Source organism: Merops nubicus, unplaced genomic scaffold, assembly GCF_000691845.1.
Source record: "Merops nubicus isolate BGI_N331 unplaced genomic scaffold, ASM69184v1 scaffold15535, whole genome shotgun sequence".
Classification (NCBI taxonomy): Eukaryota; Metazoa; Chordata; class Aves; order Coraciiformes; family Meropidae; genus Merops; species Merops nubicus.
This window is the reverse complement of record NW_008612696.1, coordinates 111138-131015: the sequence shown is the minus strand read 5'-3', so window position 1 is coordinate 131015 and position 19878 is coordinate 111138. Positions and strand designations below refer to the sequence as shown.

Sequence of the window (19878 nt, the reverse complement as noted above, 5' to 3'; positions counted from 1 at the left end):
AGGAATTTACCACCAAGTTAAAAACTGCTGATTGTTAGTTTTCTAATTTTTTTTATTGTTTTTTTTCCTTCCTTTAACTTCTCTCTAGCCACAGCAGTGTTGTCAGTTTAAATAGAAAGCTGGGTAGGCAGAGACTGTGCCCAGAGGGGCACTTTGGGAAAAACTGGAGCATGGTCTTCATGATCTGCAAATTCTTGTGCTTGGTGACAGTCATCCAACTAACTGTGGCCTGAAACCAGAGGAAATACAAATGTCTTAAATGTTACATATTTGCTTCTTTTCACAGGCTACCAGATTTGGATCTCAAGCAAGCCAAAAGGTGATTATACATTCAGCTCTGTCTTATTGAGTGTAACTGGCTTTAAATGTTATTTGCCTGCACCAATTGGTTTAGATTGGATCATTAACAGACCACTGTGCTTATCCTCCCTAGAGCACAGTAATTTTTAGGTTCTAGTTTTTCTTTCAGTGGGAATTGCAATCAACTGCAGTGATCAAATTAAGAAATGAACTGATACTCCACTGTGTATAACTGTTGGGTGTAGTGGAGAGGCAGTAGAATGAAACACTTTAATTCATGCTTGCAAGCTTAAAATACCCTCAGTTTATTTTTGTGAACCTTAAATCTGGTCTATCTTGAAGTAGTTTTTTTTTTGGTGATACAATATAATGCCAAGTGTCTTTTTGCATTAGTAAGACAGGACAAATATTACAAATATCAACTGCTTGATATTGTTATTAAATTAACTTGCTTGTGTGCCTTAAAAAGTAGCAATTACAAAAGCATTTCCTCTTTCAAGCTAGATTTGTTAAAACAGAGACAGTCAGGCCTGAATTTACCCAGAGCTCTGACATAAGCAAGATCTGGCATGGAGAAGTTTTAAATTCAAATATAAAAATGTCTAAAAGGAAAAGATTCTCCATGGGCCAAAGTTCTGAGTGAGAGAGAGGGTTCCCAAAGAGGAATATATGCTGTAGGGAGTTCTACTCTGACTCTTGTCTGTACCTGGCATGCTTTCTGGATTGCTTTGCTCAAAATAAATACAAAACTGCAGCTGCTGGTGTTCAGACAGATGGATGCAGGAGGATGTTCATACTCCAGATACTCCCCCAAACTTGTGCACGTTTTACAACAAAAATGTCTCATTAAGTCACCTAAACTTGGTAATTAGAAGCTTTCAAGTATTTACTGCTTGGCTTATAGAAGAAAAAATTAAGAGTTCTGCAAATCTTCTTTCACTCCTTGGAGCAATTTCCCTTTTAAAAACTGTTTTCCTTTAGTTTTGTTAACAAATGTGAATAAAGTGTAAAAGCTCATCACATCTACTGACAAGGACCACGGCAACACGGAGCCTAAACTGTGCTACCAAAGCTTCAATTCTGTTCCTGAAACATCTGATCTTTTGCTCTGTAGAACAGATTTAACATCTTTTTGAATTTACTATATTATTTGAAAGTATATTTGATGTCCAGTGACCAAACCTATCCACTCTTTGTCTTGTCAGTAGATGTTAAAGTTGGAAATGGTTCACGCTACTTAATTTGCCTGAAAAAAATGCTGCCAATTTGTTGCTAAAAGCTGCTTCTACCTCCCTTGCTCTTTCTCTTTTGCTGTCTGGGTAAAGTTTTGGGGCTCCAAGCAGCAGCCAGAGCCGGTAACACCCTCACATATATTCTTGTGCATGGACTCCTTGTCACTGTTTGTGCTGGATATGTGCATTTGCTCTTGAGCTCTCTCTGTTCTTTTGTTTTTTGCCTTAAGTCCAATCCGTTGAGAACGATGTTGTGTGTGTCATATGCTGACATTTCTTCAAGCCTATTTCAAATAGGTTACATTGGATGATGATATCCAAGCTTGGCTCTCTGAGAACGTGCTGTACTGTTGTCCACCCCCTTCATAAACACAATGACTTCAGGATCTCTGTTTGCATGTCTGATCCAGGAGTGCAGCCTACCAAGAACTACCCTGGGGTGGGGTTTGGAGGCAGACACTTTCATAAGTGCCCTGTTAGATACTGTTTGTTGTGGTGGTTAGGACAATTTCAATAATAGTGTAAGTGAAGATGGTCACAGCTTGAGGACTGGGGTCAGTTTTGAGCACCACAGGATAAGAAAGAGCTTGAAGGGCTGGAGCAGGTCCAGAGAAGGGCAGTGGAGCTGGTGAGGGGTCTGGGGAATGTGGTTTGAGGAGTGGCTGAGGGACCTGGGGGTGTTTAGTCTGGAGAAGAGGCTGAGGGGAGACCTTATTGCTCTCTATGACTACCTGAAAGGAGATTGGAGTGAGGTGAGGGCTGGTCTCTTCTCCCAAGTAACTAGCAATATGATGAGATGAATTGGGCTGAAGTTGCCCCAAGGGAGGTTTAGGTTGGATATTAAGGAGAATTTCTCTCCTGGCAGAGTGGTGAGGCCTTGGCCAAGGCTGCCCAGGGAGGTGCTGGAGTCTCCAGCCCTGGGGGGGTTCAAAAACCTGTAGATGTGGCACCTGGGGACATGGTTTAGTGCTCATGGGAGTGTTGGGTTGACAGTTGGACTTGATGATCTCAGAGGCCTTTTCCAACCTTAATGATTCTATGATTCCAAGAAGTGAGTCAGATGGAAACACAATTGTAGCCAAATCTTCCCTTTCCATATTTACAAAGTCATGCAGGTGAGAAAATGGGATAAGATAAGAATTCCTCCTGATGCTAGCAATGACTTCACTTGGAATCATAGAATGGTTTGGGTTGAAAGGGATCTTAAAGATGAACTAGTTCCAATGCACCTCCCACTAGAGCAGGTTGCTCAAAGCCCCATCCAGCCTGGCCTTGAACACATCCAGTGTTATGCTCCAGCACATCTGAACTCTTAGTCTTAGTGCATTATGCTCCCTCTTGTATCACATAAACAGTTTGCCAGGGGTAATAGACTCTGAAGGATTTTTCAAAGATGAAAAATGCCCTTTCTTGTTTTTCTTAAACATTTCCAATGGAAACAAGCCTTCTGTGATTTGCATTCACCTTTCTTACTAGGTGGAAATGGGGTTTCCTTTTGCCTTTCTCTTCTCAAATGACTTGTGAACTGGTAAGGAGTAGAAATACCCTGGAGAGTGGTGGTTGAGTAGAGGGTAGATCCTAGTGCTGTGGCAAAGGAAAGGCTTTTTGCATACCTGGGAATCTCTGGACAGAAGATGTTTAAGGTGTTTCCATCCCCAGGAAGAACATGAATGAAGGCTCACACCCTAACTGATGTCAGCAGTAAGATATAAACCCTTAGGAAATGAAACTTCATTAGTCTCTGCTACTGCTTAAGCATTTTATCTTGCAAGCAGATTGGCCCTTTTGGATTGATGGGGCTAATTCAGAAGATAATGAGTATAAAACAGCAATTCTGAAGACAAGTTTGACTCCATTCAAGGCTTATTAGGGTAGTAAGGAAAGGGATGATTTCACATGAGGTATTTGCAAACCCTGCTGTCCTTGTCAGTGTGGTCTGATGAAAGTCATTTTGTGACAGACACAAGTGGAAGCCCACAGTGTAAGATGCCTCAGAAGTAAAATATCCATATGGATCTTCTTCTGCATTGCCATAGATTTGTGAACTTCATTGTTTTCTCTCCCTGCCAACCTGGAGCTGTGAAAAAGATGCCAAACATCATCTGTCACAGCTTTGCCTCTTGCCTATTGCTTAGAAACAATTGGGCTGTTATTAACAGGTGACAATTGCAGCACTATGAGACAGAAGAATTGGTGGAAAAATCAACCAAAAAGATTTAGTTCTAAAGCAATTCCATCAGAAAGGAAAAATAAGGGTGGATGGGGTCAGTTGGTCCAGATACTGAGCTGCAGGTGGTAGCCAGGGGCCCATCTTCCAGGCTGTTGCTGGTTGAACCATTGCTTCTGCTTCCAGTGCAAGGTCAGACTTTGCTTGGACTCTGGGCATCTCCAACAACCTATCACCACGTGCATCTGGTTTTGATTTCTTTTCTTTTAATGTTGTTCTTCAGCACTATACTTTGTGTGCTTTCCAGCTCATTCTGCTTGTCTGAATCAAAGCTTCACGTGTTTTTGGAGATCCTGCTGAGAAATTAGCCTGCAGAAGCTGTTGGTTGTGCTTTTTGTTTGGAAAAAAAAAAAAAAAAGAAAATGTAACTGACCTTGTGTTTTTTTTGTTTTGCTTTTAAATAGGCATCAGAGTTAGGGCAGACATTAAATGAAAATGTTCTCAAACCTGCACAGGAAAAGGTAACTCTGGAACTAGTAAATTACTTGCAGAACGTGGTGGTGCTGGTTTAGGGAGTGACTGTTTCCTCCTGCCACAGCTGCCCAGTTTCAAGATGTCCATTTTTTTTCACCTATTAGCACAGCAGCAAAGGGGAAACATGGAATAATTCAAAGCTGATATGTTACCAAAGAAAAGTTAATGAGGGCAACTTCCCTCCAATCTTTCCCATGTCCACAAGAGTCTGTTACGTTTTTCCCTGTTAAACCCTATTTTATCAATTTTATGCTTTCAATAATGGAAGATGGAACAGGATGAAAATGGATAGAAAAATCAGTTATTAAAAAAATCAGAACTATTAGTAGTATCCCTGAGTGTTAAGTTCATGGTGTTTCCCCCATCTGCCTGCCAGCATTGTTTTAATTCAGAGAAGCCTCTTGGAGCCACTGTAACTCATCTGCTGCCTCGTTGGGGGAAGTAGAATTTGGGGCAAAGCCTATTGAAGGTGAATGGGGACAGTTTATTAATAAAAGTAACATGTTCTTGCAGCCTTTCCTTGACATTCATTCAGAATATTCTGGTAGTCACTTAAAATCAGGTTTTACATACAAGTTTTTTCACTGCTAGTACAGATTTTAGTCAAAAGATCCTCCCTAGTGTCAAATGCTGCCTTCTTGGTTCATGTTTAAAAAAACCCCAGTACTTCTATATCTTTCCTGTTTGATGTGCATTTGTTGTGTGCTTCTAAAATTTTGGATCAGCTCCAAAATTTTGATGAAGTCTTTTCTGAGAATGTGGTACTCTGCTTACCTAGATACTTTTTACCCCAAATATGTTGGTTTTGATCAAGCAGGCTCATTTTGCTCTTGTAAGAGAAGCAGTGCCACCACCCTGGGATATAAATTAATCTTCAATTTGAGAAGAATGATTTAATTACATCACAAAATAATTTCTCTTGCATTACCTTTATTAATTCAACATTCTTTACATAGCACTTCAAATTACAGGAGAAGGCTCTAATTGGTTTCCTATTCCCTAGAATTATCCACAGGTTGTTTCAGAGTGCTGAGATACATTATTTTCAGGTTATTTTTAGGGTGCATTTCCTTAAGCTGATTTTTATTTTGTAGGACAATTTAATGAGGAATGCTAAATTCTATATTAAAAAAAAAAAATTCTCTTTCCTTTAGGATTTTGTGCTGTTAGTACTAAATAAGTGTTACTTTCTGAAGTGTGTGTTCAGGGATCACTGCCTGGCACATATCTGGGTATATAAAGTCACTTGCTTTGGAAGAGCTGACATTTATTAATTGGTGAAAGGCATTAATTGGTAAAAGGCTTTAATTGCATTCTCACTGACCAATGTTCAAAGCCCTTTTAATATTTCCATTAGCCTGTATAGAAACCAAAATGGATTAGATAGGTTTTTAATCTCTCCAGTCCAAATCTTTTTGTAGAATAAGATGTATTTCTAAACTGAGATGTTTGCAGATTTGTGTTGGTGTTTTGATGAAATCAGTGGACTTTATATGTGATTTTTATTTACTTTATTAGCTAAAACTTAAGTTTATTTTGATTCACTTGCAATTAGGGATTTTTTTTTTTTTTTGACAAGTAAGCTTGTTTTAAGGTTTCACTCATACTTTGTTTTATGACTAATTACCAATACTTTGATTCACATAGGTGAAAGAGGGGAAAATATTTGAGGAGGTCACCGTGGGGGTATCTCAGTTGGCCAGCAAGGTATGGAGTGGCCTGCCTGCCCTGAAGGAGGCCAGACAGCAAGCCAGTCTCCATATTCTTCTGAGGAGTTCAGTGAAACAGACCCCCAAGGCAGCTCTAGTCTCTGCTTGTGCTGAACACAGACAATTTGCAAGTGCCATTTTCAGGATGTGCTGCCTGTTGGGGTGTTAAAAAGCTGTGCAGGTGTGGTGTCATCCTTGGGATGGTGTCCCCAGGGGCATGATGGAGAGTTATCAGACAGCCAGTGTCCCAAACACAAAGAGAAAATACCTGCTGGAGAATATGGAGACAGCTTGTGTGACATGTACAGTTGAACCTACTAATGTTCTGCACCTTTTCTCTTTGTCTTCCTTTGCTGTCATTGCTGGTAATGTGGTAAGTGCTTCCACACCTTAGTACAGAAGTTCTGCACAGCCTGTTCCCTGTTTTGATAACTTGGACAGTGTTACCTAGGAGGGCCTGTCTTTCTAACACTGTGCAAGTCAACACTGGAAGCTTAGTGCCTTAAATGTGGGGAATATTTGAATAAAATAAGGGATGTTTCCTCTTGTGTTTAAAGCCTGACAGCTTTTAAGTCTGAATTCTGGGATTCATCCTCTGTATTTATCACTTAAATAGTAACTTCCACAGGTGCCACTTGAGAATCTGTGTTTCTAGTCCATTATAGTAACCCCCAAAGGACTCTCCTGGCAGTCATGTTTATTCCAGAAGTCAATTCCTGGCCTGTTTTACACAGGCAGTGAAGCAGTACTACTGAAATGGGGTGAAAGGGGTTTTGTGGAACAGCAGAAATAGAAATACTTGTGACATGAATTGTAACATCAAGAAAATCAGTGCTGTCGTTTAGTGTAATTTTATGTGAGGAGCAATTCCAGCAGTTTTGTCAAGAGAAAGTTTAGGAGAGAATTTGAAAGCTGTGGACAATGATGGGTGAAAAAGCTCAAGGTGACTTCTCACATCTTCCAGCAGCAGGATGCTCTCAAAGGTGTGTTCTTCACATCAACCACCTAACTGCCCATCCAAAGTATGAGTAAGTTGGGAGTGAAGCTTTCTGGTGGAAGGTGTTGTCTTTATCTGAACAAGTGGAGGAGTGTGTTGTGGCTTTTGCTGTTGCACTTGGAAGAGGTGTTGGTTCAGCCCACATGAATGGAGGGACTTTTCTTGTCTTCCTCTAGGTTCAGGGAGTTGGGAGCAAGGGCTGGAGAGACGTCACCACTTTTTTTTCTGGCAAACCAGATGATAATTCTGAAAGGTATTTTTTGGTTATTCTTTTCTATGTCCCTTTAAACATTTAATTTTATCTCCTGTATGTTCCCTCAGTATGTAGAGAAGTAGTAGTGCTACTCCTTCTTTGCTACTAGTCCTCCTTTATGTAATAGAGGAGAAATTCAGTCTATTTGCTTATGACAGTTGTGAAACTGAACAAAATAGTGCATGGCAGCTTGGGTTTAAAATTATTCCAGATGCCTACCCCCTGGCCCTAGCCCTGCTGGTACTTAAGGCTGTTAATAAAAATCTGTGAATTACAATATAAATTTAAGCCATTTGGAACAATATATTTACTTCTTCAGCCTTTATCCTCAGTTTTTGTTTAAGCAAAGGGCAGTAGCTTCATAGTTTTCTTGGGTCATTTATTTCTGTAGCTATGTTTGTGATAACTAATTTATTTCTACCTTCCTCCCCCCACCCCAAAGACCAGCTGAGGGAGACAGCTACCAGAACAGTGGAGGGGAAGGCTACCAGAACAATGCTGTAGATCAAAGCTTCTGGGAGACCTTTGGCAACTCGGATCCACCAAAAGCTCACAAATCTCCAAGCAGTGAGAGCTGGACCTATGTGGACAATTCCACAGAGAAGAAGAGCTCTGACAGCTGGGACGTGTGGGGCTCAGGAACAGTCTCCAACAACAAGAACAGTAACAGCGACAGCTGGGAAAACTGGGAGACCAACTGGGAAAACACAGGAGGGGAGAGCAAGACCAAAAAACCTCCTAAGGCAACAAAAAAGGCCTCTTCAGCTGATGATGGGTGGGATAACCAGAACTGGTAGGACTCTGCTGACCCTGTTTTGCACAGCTAGGAAAGGGAGGCTCTGCTGGCTGATGGAGGGGAGAAGGTTTTACATGCAACTGGAGTTATCCTGGGTGACCTTATTGATCTGTTACTTTTGTGCTTCCCATTCATTCTCCTTTCTTCTCTCCTGGTTTAGGAAACAAAAAATACATAGCATCTGGATCTTCCTACATAAAGGTGGCTCTCCCTTTTTGAAGGATAGTGGTCACTATCTTCTCCTTGCACTATTGGAGCTGGCTACAGTGACTTTGAGAACACGAATGATCAAAGGAAGAAAAAAAATCAGTGCAAAGCACACTTTGATGGCACAACCTTGCATGTGTAGGTTAATAGATACTCAGCCAGTCATGTAATCTGAGACAACCTGAGGTGTTTAATGCAAACAAAGGTTCAGGGTCTTGAAAACAGAGCCATTAAAAAAGAACCTGCAGCTGGATAGATCTAGATCAAATGCCTTATGGATTGCTCTGACCATATTAAGTCTGGCAATTCAAGATGGTCTTTAAGATACTTTTTATTGGAGCTTTGTTTTTAAATTTTATGAGTTTCTTTTTTTTTTTTTTTAGTCTTTTAAAACTTATTTTCTCCCCTTTGAATTAATAATTATCTAGCTCTAGATTCCTTAATTTGTGTAGGATCCTGATTTGGACTGGAGCTATCAAGGAGTATCCAGAGTGGCTCTACTTGCCCCTCTTGCTCAGTGGGTTTGGAGTTTGTGCAGTGCTGCTCTCTACACAGCCAAAATGGAGAGTGGTGGTGGTCTCCTGTACCTGCATCCTTCCCCCAGGCTGAATATTTTATATAGTCTGGTTTTCCTCTCTCTTTCTTCCTTCTTCATCTACTTTATCTATTCAGATCAAAATGAAATCTTTCTGCTGCTTCTGGCCTTTTGGACATCTGTTTGGCAACTTGGCAGTGAAATTTATAGAGAAGATTCCAGTAAGAGAAAAAATGAGTGGAAAATATGAGAACATTGAGGAGAGAGGCTGGCAGCAAGCCCCATTCAAGATGAATAGTTGTCTGGATATAATACTAAAATTTAGATTAAGCAGATGTTTTCCAAATTACTCTTCAGTATATCAAACTCTATCTCTCTTTCTATCTTGAACTTCTCCACATTTCCCTCCTGGATCTTGTGGAAGAAAAACACTATTTTGGAAACTTGAGAAACTCCTCGTCAGCATTAAGGACTGGAAGATTCAGCTCTGTCTCAGTTTTGACCCAACAAATGGCTTTGCAGGGCACAGACCAGAACTTCTGCAGAAGAACTGAAACTTTGACCACAAAGGTGTCCTGTGGATCCCCTTTTATTTTTGAGGGTGGGTTTTAAATGTCCACTCAGCCCAAAAAAACCAATCAGCTCACTTGAAAACTTCCAATCATGGTGTTGCGACACAGTCTGCTTTGCTACCAGCATGGAGCTCTTTACTGTGGACTCTGTAAATCTTAAGACATCCCTAAAAGGCCTTTTTAAAATCAGTGAATTCAAGCAAACAACTGACTTCCTGTGTACAAATTTTGTATGGCTTCTCCTTCATAAACCTCCTAGAACAGCTCCTGGGAGGTCAAGCTTTATTTCAGTCCCTTCCATCAGTGGATTTGTACCTTCTCCTCAACTCTCTGGTTTGCCCAGGAGAAAACTGCTTTATTTATGTATCACTTGCAGCTACGGTTGGCGTGAGCCATTTATTTGTTCTGGTTTTATTCTTGTACCCTTTGAAACTTTGTTCTAAATCAAACTGAGCAGCCAGAGACCTACTCAGGTGGAAGCTTTGGGTGATGAATTTTCTTCCAGTTGAGACAGAACAGTTCCTGTCTCCCTTTGTGCAGTGCTGTAGAGAGGTGACAAAGTGCTACAACACCCAGAAAGGTGTTAAGGGAAGATACTAAAACCCATCAGAATGACAAGAAACCACAGCCACAGAATGACCATAGTGATAATCTTTTTTTTTTATGACTTGTCTGAATCAGAGTGTTTTATGGTGTCTTCCAGAGGGGAGGAAGAAACAACAGCATCACCTTTTGCCAAGCTTCTGTTTTCTTGGCTCTTACTTGGTTTTGTGTAGAGGGCTGGGAGGTTTCTGCAGTTTGGTGGGATGCATCCAGTCAAGGTGCATGTGCAGAGCCAGGGCTTATAGATTAGACTTTTATTTTTATTAAATCCCACCTCCTCTCCCCAAATCCTTGTATTTTTTTTAGTAAACAGAGGCATTGAGTGCAGGCTGCCTGTCTTCAGCTTTGGGAAATACACAGCAGCCAGATTCCTGCAGGTAACCTGAAACAAGAACAACTTCAAGACGTTCAGACTAAGTGCCACTTGCAAAAGAGTGAAAGTCTTGGAGAACGTTCCTGAACCAGGAACCTTATCTGAGGAGTTAGGGATTATTTTGACATGTTTCATTTGTGTCTTGAAACCTCATAAAATAAATTATGACATCTCAAGAAGTGCTTGGCCAGCTCTCCCTCGTGGTTGAGACCTCAAGGCTAATGCTTTTATTTTCCAGGCCAGACTGTGTAACATTCCATGGGTTCATAATGTATTTATCAGTGTAATGATCTGTGCAATAATTCAACAATTGTAGGTAAAACCCTTTGTTGTTTAATCCAGGATGCATTTGAAGATACAGTGGTCCTCTTGGAGAAGAGCAGGTTCCCAAAGGGATTTCAGTCCTCACCTGCCTTTGGCAATATTAAATCCCAGTGTTAAGAAAGGCTGGAATGATCTGATTGAGGACTCAAGAAGCATTTTGGTGCCCATTATCAGAATTTGATTGTAGTGGCTTAGTGACAGTTGTAGAGCCTTGGCCACTGTGGGAGTACTGTATCTTTGATTTTCCTGGTGTGTTTTTTGTGAAGTTCACAGGAATGGCCATTTCAGTGAACACTACTCATTGTTCTGTAGAGTGGTACTGGACTTGAACTGCAGTGTCATCTTTTCAAGAGCATTATAATAAAGCAAAGAGATACTGAGCAAGATGGTGTTTTACCCTTTTTTACCCTTTTTTCAGGAGATTTTAGACCCCAGTGCATCACCTGGCCCTTTGACTGAAGTTAGTTCTTGGTGTGGTTAACGCTGCAGAGTGAACTCACAATGGGATACTTCCTAATTAAGGAAGTAAGAAACTATTGTGACTATAGATAAGTCTGAAATTTCTTGGAGGAGGGTGGATGACATGAGCAGCAGAAGTGTGTCCTGATGTGCTGGGGTCATCCCTCACTGCCAGCAAGGGAGGAAAAAGGAGATGGAGAGTGCTGAATGCTGCCCAGATGAGGTGTTCCATCTTCTGTTTTGTTGGGGTTTCATAGTCTAAAGGCTAATTTCAGATCTCTTTCAATTAGGAACAGTTTTAACACAACATTGGTTGCCTCCTTGATTTAAAGACAACTATGAAACAGAAGAAGTGACTGCAGATAGATTTATGTACTCTGAGGTGTTATTAGCTTGTCTACGAAAGCACTTTTCAAAGGTAACTTTCAGAGCAGTTTTCCAAGAAGTGAGATCCCTCTGGTGAATCCTCCAGCTCATGGTGATGGTTCATAGAGTCCAGTTTCCTTCATTAGCCAAAGGGCCATGTGACTGCTCTGGATGATGGATGATAGCAATTTAAAATATCTTTAGGATGTTCTTGGTCAGCAAGACTGTTTCCTGCCTGCCTTGTAGGAGTAATTGTACTGATTTTTACATGAAAGCAAAAGTAGATGTTTGGGTTGGGTAACAGCTCTGGTGTCACTCCATTGATAATTCTGTGCCTGTAATTGTTAACATCCTGCATTAAGGGATCTCAGATCTTCCTGCTGTGACCCCAGGAGGTTCAGTTTAAGCTGTTTTACCATTATCTAGCTCTTTATTTACGTTCTTGTAGCAGGTGCAGGCTCCAAAGATGACTACCTGGGGTTCCTGGTGTTCACAGCTCAGGAGTTTTAAGGAACAAAACACTGTTGGTATCTGAGGGATACGTCCTGGTTGCCCTTCTCATGCATTCTTACCTTCTCCAGCAGGTTCATCAACAGGCACTTTGCTTGGCTCTCTCAGGAGGTGGCCTCAAGTTGCCCCAGGGGAGGTTGAGGTTGGAGCTGAGGAACAATTTCTCCTCCTGGAGGGTTGTCCAGGGCTGTCGTGGTGGAGTCCCCATCCCTGGAGGGGTTTCCAAGCTGTGGAGATGCGGTGCTGAGGGACATGGGTCAGTGGGGACCTGGCAGTGCTGGGGGAAGGGTTGGACTTGTTGATCTGAAAGGTCTCTTCCAGCCAGCAGGATTCTGTGTTTCCCTGGAGCTGTGAAACCCAAAGCTCTGCACGTGTGCAGCACGAGCATTCATCAGCTGTGAAGTCACCAGTGTGCACGGAGGCCAAGGCACGTTGCCTGTCCCTCCTGGCTCCAGCTGCTCCTGCTCTGGCAGCAAGAAGCTGCATCTCCTCAGCAACACAGGAGAAGAAAGTCTGGGGGCCTCTTCATTGCTGCTCAGCTTAGGTGAGATGGAACTTCACCAAATCCAGCCCAAACAACACTTTACCAAGCTCTGACTTTCACCAGCACTGCCACCAGGGCTCTTTAAATGGGTACAGATGGAAGAGATGAAATAACCCAGTGCTTGTCCTTCCAACATCCAGTGCTTAATGTGTCTAAATCCATGTGCCAGACTACATAAAATCTGTTGTGATCGTGGCCAGGCTGGGTATTTTCTCCTTTCCAGAAACCTCCCTGTGTGGTGTTCCCTCACAGAAGCTTGTGGCAGTTCAGGAGTGAATTCCCCTTGGAGCTCTGCATTCACAGATCTCTTGGCTCCATCCATCAGCTGCCACTTTGGGGCTGTGCCTCAGTGCCACGCACTGCACCTGGATTACAGCTTTAGGCCACCTAGGCAGGGCTTAACTGGGCAACTGGAGCTCCCTGGTGTTGCTGCAGCCCAGGCAAGAGCAGACTCTAAATCTAAACTCACTCCTGGGTCTTTTAAACCCACGCCAAGATGTGTCTCTAAGCTGGTCGTAGAATGTTTTATGGTGCACAAAGCATATAAAAGAAGTGGGATAAATACTTGTGTAGCCTAGTGCTAGCCCGTGGTGGTTGTGAAGGGCTTTATTTGGTCTGTGCTGGAGTCCAGAGGCTCACCTGCCTTCCTCTGATCAGGACCCACCTCCTTCCAGAGCCCACGAGGGGCTGGAGGTGAAACAGCCCAGCAGTGCTTGGTCACAGCTGCTGGTGGAACAGGAGGTGTGGCAGGAGAGCTGAAGGGGACACGTTTGGGTGAGTTCTGTCCCAGTGCCCGTGGGAAGCACTGGTGCTGGGAGTGGTTGCTGCAGAGCACCAGCTCAGGACCCAGAACTCTTCCCTGGGCTAAGCCTTTGTGCTTGGGTAGCCTGGACACGAGCTTGCCTCTGCTGGGCTGTTCCTTAGGCTGGAACTGCTCCAGATCCATCCCTCTTTAGCATCTTTTGTGATGAAGGGCTGGATGTAACCCTCCAGCTCCCACAAAAGATGAGTTTGGGAGCTGTGGTCAGATGGATGCTGCTGTTGGAGAGCCTCGCTTCCCCCTCCTGCCTCTAGAGGGGATTGTGCTGCTGTGCGTGGCTGTTGGAGGCTCCTGCCTTTAATGAGGACTGAGCAGCTGGCTGCAGGGTTAGAAATGTTCCTGCTCATCCACAGCCCCATCCTGTCCTCTGCCTTGGACTTTCCTGCAGCGTTAAGCCTACAAGACACGAATTCCTCTTCCTCCAGCCACCCCCACCCCTCCCTTTTGATTTTTCTGTGCTTCCATAGGATTTTGGCTCTCCCTCCTCTGTGGCTGAGGGCACCTGGCTGGCTAGAGGCAGTTTAAAGCTCAGGCTGTAGCCAGTACCAGGTTCTAGACCGTTCTGTTAATCTGGGTCTTGGCTGTTAACCAGTCCAGCAGCCCTTTCCTTCTGATGAGGAAGCAGCAGACTCATGGTGCAGAGCTAGGACAGGGCTGTCTTCTCCATCCCTCCTGATTCTGGTGTGGCACAGCAACAGCCAGCAGTTTGCTTCGATGGATTGTGGTAGGACCACACGTCCCCTGCCCAGGGTGGTTCCTTGGGCTGTGTTCAGTGGGGGGGAACTGTGACACCATTAGCACATTCCCAAAGCCAGACTGGATGGGGCTCTGAGCAAACTGGTCTAGTGGGAGGTGTCCCTGCCTGTGGCAAGGGGTTTGGAACTAGCTTTAGGGTCCTTTCCAACCCAAACCATTCTGTGATTACAGCATGAGACTGGAGACTTGCCTCCCTGTGAAGCTTGAGGTTTTTTTTCTCTGGGAGAAACATGGGTCTAGAACTGGCCACCAATATACTGTGCAGCATCTGACCTGGCCCTGACCCAGGTTAGGGCTTCCAGACCACGCTGAGAGCTGTGGGTGCAGCTCTCCAGTCTCTGGAGCAGCAGAGGTGCATCTCACAGAGGAGACCAGCAAGGCTCCATATCTCCAACACCATGGGCTGCAACTCCTTTGAGTTTAAAAACCTCCCTGGGAGGGCGAGTGGAGGGGATCAAACTCATCTGACCTGCTTGGAAGTCTCACACCCCAGCACTGGTATGGGACCTGAAAGTTAAGGACTGCTGAAGGTTTTTAATGGTTCTTCTGAGAGGTGAGGAGGAAGAGGGAAGTGAGGATGACGCAGGTTCTGGGGCTTGTTGCATAAGAGTTTTTCTTTTGTTGTTGTTCTTTGCTTTTTTTTTCCAGTGAAACCTTTTCTTAGTTCATTGTGAAGGTGAGTGGTGGTGGGTTCATTAAAGCTGCAGGTCCTGAAGTAGAGCAACTGTGGGAGAATTTAATTTTTCAGGGGCTTGGGTCTGATTGTTTTGGTTTTTTTTTTGTCATACTCTTTGTAGTTCTGGAGAATCATGGCTGAGCTGTAACTGGTTAGAATTTTAAGGGAAGTGAAGATCCCCATAGCTGCTGTTTGGAAGCCAGCCAGATTATTTTGATTTACATGGGATTGCTTGGGGTTAGCAGTCCTCCTTTTCTGTGGAAGAAAAGGAATATAAATTGCTCTAAGATCCAAATTTCAAAGGACACTCAATGACACAAGAGCTGCAGCTTAGATTTATAACTGACTAATGAGAAATTGCTGAATAACGTGCTCATTTTCTGCCACTAGAAGGTAATAAGTCTTCCCAAAGTTCACAGGCTCTAAGGGCACTGCTGTCCAGTCTCCTTGCCAGCTTCCAACCCAAAAATGAGAGAAGTCTCCACAGTGCAACACGCTTCCCTGGTGCACAGTGGCCTCAAGGCTGGCTGTAACACCTCCAACACCATTCCCTTGGGTGCTGGTGAGGGATCTCCATGCAAAATGTCCCAAGTCTTGATGGGCTGCTCTATTAACTGCTTCTTCTCTTGAGATGTGTGCTGTGAGGTGGCCTCCAGCGTTTGCTGGGGCACTGACAGCAATGAGTTAAGCAGCAGATAGCCCCAGGGGTGGATGGTGAGCTTTATGGAGAAATATAAAGGGCTTCTCTGAGAACAAGAGGGAGAACCTGGCTCCCTGTAGCCTCTGCTGGCCAGGCTCCAGCCCAGGAGGCCACACCTTGCTGAGGACAAGGAGTTGCCCCTGGGTGAGGGTCTCTGGCAAGAGCAGGTCATTGTCAGCTGGCGTGGGGAGGTCTCTCTGGGTCAGAGGAGACACAGAATGAAGAGCTGGATCGTGTTGACGTTGGCTGTGGACTCTGAAAGGCATCAAGAGCAGCGTGGGGTGAGAAGCTCTGGCTGACTGCCCACTGCAGGCTGCTGCCCTCCCAGGCGCCAGCTCTGAGCAGGAAAAATCTGAATTCAGGCTGTTGCCAAGCTCTCCTGCCCTGCATGGAGACTTCTGCAGCTCTGGGTGTGAAACCCAGAGCCTGAGCTGCCACGGGGAGGGCCAAATTTGGGCAAAGGACCAAGGCAAACCCTGCAGTCATTGATAAGGATGGCTGTAAGCTCGTGGTGTCCTCTGTGCTCACTCCTGACCTGCTGCTGCAGAATCATGGAATGGTTTGGGTTGGAAAGGACCTTAAAGATGATCTAGTTCCAACCCCCTGCCATGGGCAGGGACACCTCCCTCTAGACCAGGTTGCTCAAAGCTCCATCCAACCTGGCCTTGAACACCTCCAGGGATGGAGCATCCACAGCTTCCCTGGGCAACCTGGGCCAGGGTCTCACCACCCTCAGAGTGAAGAAGAAAAGGAGTGGTTTAAAGTGTAGTTTAAAAAGAAGCTCATCAAATTCCCTCCTGACATTTCCTCAGCCCTGCTTGGGGGGGAAAAGAATTAAATAAAAAAATGAGTGGGTGCTAAGTTGTCCCTTTGGCATTGTAACAGTGTAGGGAGCTGAAAAGCAAGATACCTGGCTGGACCTAGGGGTGCTTCTGGCTTTTCTCAGCACTTAATGAGTCCAACAATTTACTCATCTACTGAAACAGAAGAATTCAGACACTGCAGTTCCTCTGGAGAGCAGACCTAGATGGAGTGACTGCAGTGCTCTATGCATATTCATTGGGCTCCAAAGCCATGCTATGAATAGCACTTGTCATCTGTGGATCTAGCTGGTAACTAATTAAGTCTAATTAATCGCTGCATGCATGAGGGGAAGTGGGGGAGATGGATCTAGGGATTGTTTTTCCCAGCCCTGAAATGCTGTCGCCTGGTCCTCAGCACCTTGACCTGGTCCTTGGCTGGTGGTAGAGAGCAGATGTTCCTCCAGGCCTGGATCCTTCCTCTGAATTTACCTAATCCCTTTTTTAATCCATTAAGATTTTGAGGCTTAATATCCAGCGCTGAGAAACTGCATAGATAGGGAGATAAATTTTATGCTGGTGAAGGGGGGGAAAAAAAGATCCTATAGTTTGTCTCAAGCCTCCTGACTCATTTCATGAGCTTGGCCATGGTCCTTGTTGGGAGAACAACTACTCCATAGTCACCTTCTCTAGAACAGTGGTAGTTTTACAGTGGTCCTCTGTCCTCTCCAGAGGAGTTGAGTCCATCCAGCTGCCCCAGCAGCAGCTCCTCTCCCTTGTTTTTGTGGCTTAAGTCAAAACAATAATGTCTAATTTAAAGGGTACATTTTACAGGGTTGTTGAGGGAAGCAATAAGCTTTTTTCTGTCTGTTTTAATAGCAAAATATTCACTCTCAGGCTTGGAGCTTGGCTTGAAATAGTCTCTCATTTTTTTTCATTTATTTATTTTAATTTTTAGGAAGACGTTTAGCATCCAATGAGTCAAACAGCAGCAGTTTCTCCAGCTGAAACAAATACCTGACATAGAAAGAAAGACCCTTGGTGTCTTGTGTCCCTCCACAGTGAGAGGACACCAGCATGGGATGGGCCAGAGCAGCAGGAGCATCCTCCCAGCCCTCAGTAATGCTGGGAACGAGGGGACATGAAGCTCAGACCACACTGTTTTCAGCTTGATGCTGTTGTTCCTGCCATCAAAAGCAGCTGCCTACAGAATCTGTTGTTGGGCACGTTCCACAGGCTAGGAGAAAGGATGGGGTCAGTGGTGGCTCTGCAGGTGAGTGGCCTGGGGAGTGGTGGACGAGAGCTGGACACGAGCTTTGAGGAGGACACAGTGCCTGGCTGTGAGTGGGTGGGGTTGGGCAGATTTGGGGGAGCTCCTCCATGGCCTACACTTCATGTTGGGAGTGAAGGATGCTGCAGCCTGGGCAGGGATGAGCCCTGCTGCCCGGGGAGCACCTTCAAGGGCCTTTTGCTGAGGCTGCCACAGACTCACCAGCATCAGTGAGGTTGGAGGGGACGCAGGAGCTGCTGGCTGAGCCTCCCGAGGGCACAAGAGGAGCCTGTTTCCTGCACTGTGCTGGGGGGTGAGCAGCAGGATGAGGGAGAAGCCTGCTCCAGCAGAGCCTGCTCCAGCAGAGCCTGCACAGAAGGCTCCTTGTTGGTGCAGCCCGTGGCTGTTTGACTTGGCCAGGGGCACCGAGGCTGAGATTTGTCCAGCCCCACTGGCTACACCTCTGCTGCTCCTTCATCAGCAGAAAGCCACTGGTGATGCTGGCTGGGGGCAGCCAGCCCAGCTCCAGCCACAGCAGTGCCTTGTGTTGCCTCTTCCTCCTTGCTCTGCCTCCATCTCTGCACGTTCAGAAGCATCTCCCATCTTCTCTCCCTCTGCTCAGACCTTGCTTTGGGCTTGGCTGTGTGGAGGTGGGCACAGCACCTCCTGTGCAAGCAGGGCAGGGTTGCTGGTGGCTCTCGTGGTGTCAGGTGCCTGTTGGAGCCAGGTGGGCAATGGGAACCTCTGTGGGAACACCTCTGCTGGCATCTCCGTCCACAGAAAGGGTGTGGATGTGGGGGAACAGCTCGTGCAAATCAGTGACAGCCTCTGTAGGGTGATGTAGGGCTCTGGAGGGTATCAGATGAAGTCAGCCAAGTTCACAGCCATCCAAGCAGGGAGGACAAGGCTGCCAGGCAGATCAACAGCACCTACAGCCCTCAGCAAACAGCACCCTGAGGAGTGAGCTGCATGGGATGTGCTCAGCCCCTGTGAGATGTGCCTGGGCACCTGCAGAACAGCAGGCATGAGAGCTGGGGCTCTCCTGGAGGGTATGACAGTCACCTCCTGACTTGGCCATGATCTCAGTGACCATGTCAGCAGCTGAGCGTTGCTGGGCTCTGGAGAGGCATCTGTTTTACTCTGAAATATTTTAGCACCCATCTCTTCCTAGGAGTCCAGCTGTCACCCCTTGAAATCTCCCTCCTTAGGACCTGGTGACAAACGTGTGACAACGACCTGGTTTGGGGAGAGAGGTCACAAAAGGTAAGGATGGCACTGGAGGCAGAGCCAGCCCTGGGCCAGCTCAGCCAGGATGCCAGGGCTGCAGGAGCTGGTCCTCCTCTCTTCTCAGCCAGAGGCAGCTGAGCAGGGATTCAGGAGGGCACTGAGCTCCTTGGGGGTGCCAAGGCTGTGTGGTCCCTCCTCCTGGCTGGCTGAGCCTCGGGGGCAGGAGGCTCACAAGTGTCCCTTTGATTTCAGACCTGAGCTTGTTTGGTTCCTTGTGGTGCAGGGGGACCATGGACCCTGGAAGGAGCTGCTTGTGCTGGTGGGGACCTTGGCTCACTAGCTGCTGGCCCATGAGCTGCTCCTAGAGGTGATGTCATTAGAGGCAGCAGTGAGCTCACTGCTGCTTTATCAGGCTTCATTCTGAAGCAGAATCTCCTTAGCTGATACATTTTCCTTCCCTTCCCTCCTTCCCATCCTCTTTTGGTGTTTTTTTTCCCCTTTTTTTTTTTTTTTTTCATTTCTGAGGTTTGGTTCTTCTGCCAGGCAGTATTTCCCACTCCTGCTTTAGCTAATGGAAGGATAATTGCACATGCAACTGCTGGTGGTGATGGAGGTGATTAACCATTAACCATCCCCACCTCCCAGCTCCTCTGCCTGTCTCTCTGCTGAGCACCATCACTTCCAGGTCAGCTCTGGCCTGCAGGAAATATCTCAGATAAAGAGCTGACTGACTGGCAGTAGCTGGGGCAGGTGCCAGTGCCTGGAGGTCGGTTTTAAAGGCTGCAGCCAGCAGCACCACACAGGCAAAGAGCTCAGCACCACACAGGCAAAGAGCTCAGCACCAGCAGGGTCCCAGGCTTGTCAGTGCCAGCTCCTCCTAACTGCAGCCTCTGCTCCTCCATCCCAGCTCTGAGGTGAGGAAAGGCTCAAGCTGCTCTGAGCCCACCCTTTAGCAAGTGTTGGCCATGCTGTTGGGTGCAGCCCGCTCTGGAGAGAGGTGGGAAGTGCTTAGGGAAGGGGTTGGGAGCAAGCCACCCATCCTGAGGCAGGGCATGGGGCTGTGACATGTCTTGAACCCTTCATAGGGCAATTCCAGCAGAAGGAAGGAGATGCTCTGGCCATCTTGCTGCTGATCAAAGACTCCTCCT

The 19878-nt window shown here is 45.7% G+C and overlaps 1 protein-coding gene across 1 annotated transcript in view; it reads left to right on the top strand.

Annotated features, from left to right (window-relative positions):
• ARFGAP1 (ADP-ribosylation factor GTPase activating protein 1) overlaps positions 1–8171 on the top strand; it is a gene marked incomplete at its 5' end in the record, with an annotated part of 12974 nt that extends 4803 nt beyond the window's left edge. The window contains 5 exons of the mRNA XM_008941604.1: positions 287–319; positions 4164–4220; positions 5881–5940; positions 7116–7192; positions 7635–8171. Of these exons, the coding sequence (XP_008939852.1) occupies positions 287–319; positions 4164–4220; positions 5881–5940; positions 7116–7192; positions 7635–7989 (582 nt within the window). The remainder of the gene's footprint in view (positions 1–286; positions 320–4163; positions 4221–5880; positions 5941–7115; positions 7193–7634) is intronic.
• Between the last annotated feature and the right edge of the window lie 11707 nt (positions 8172–19878).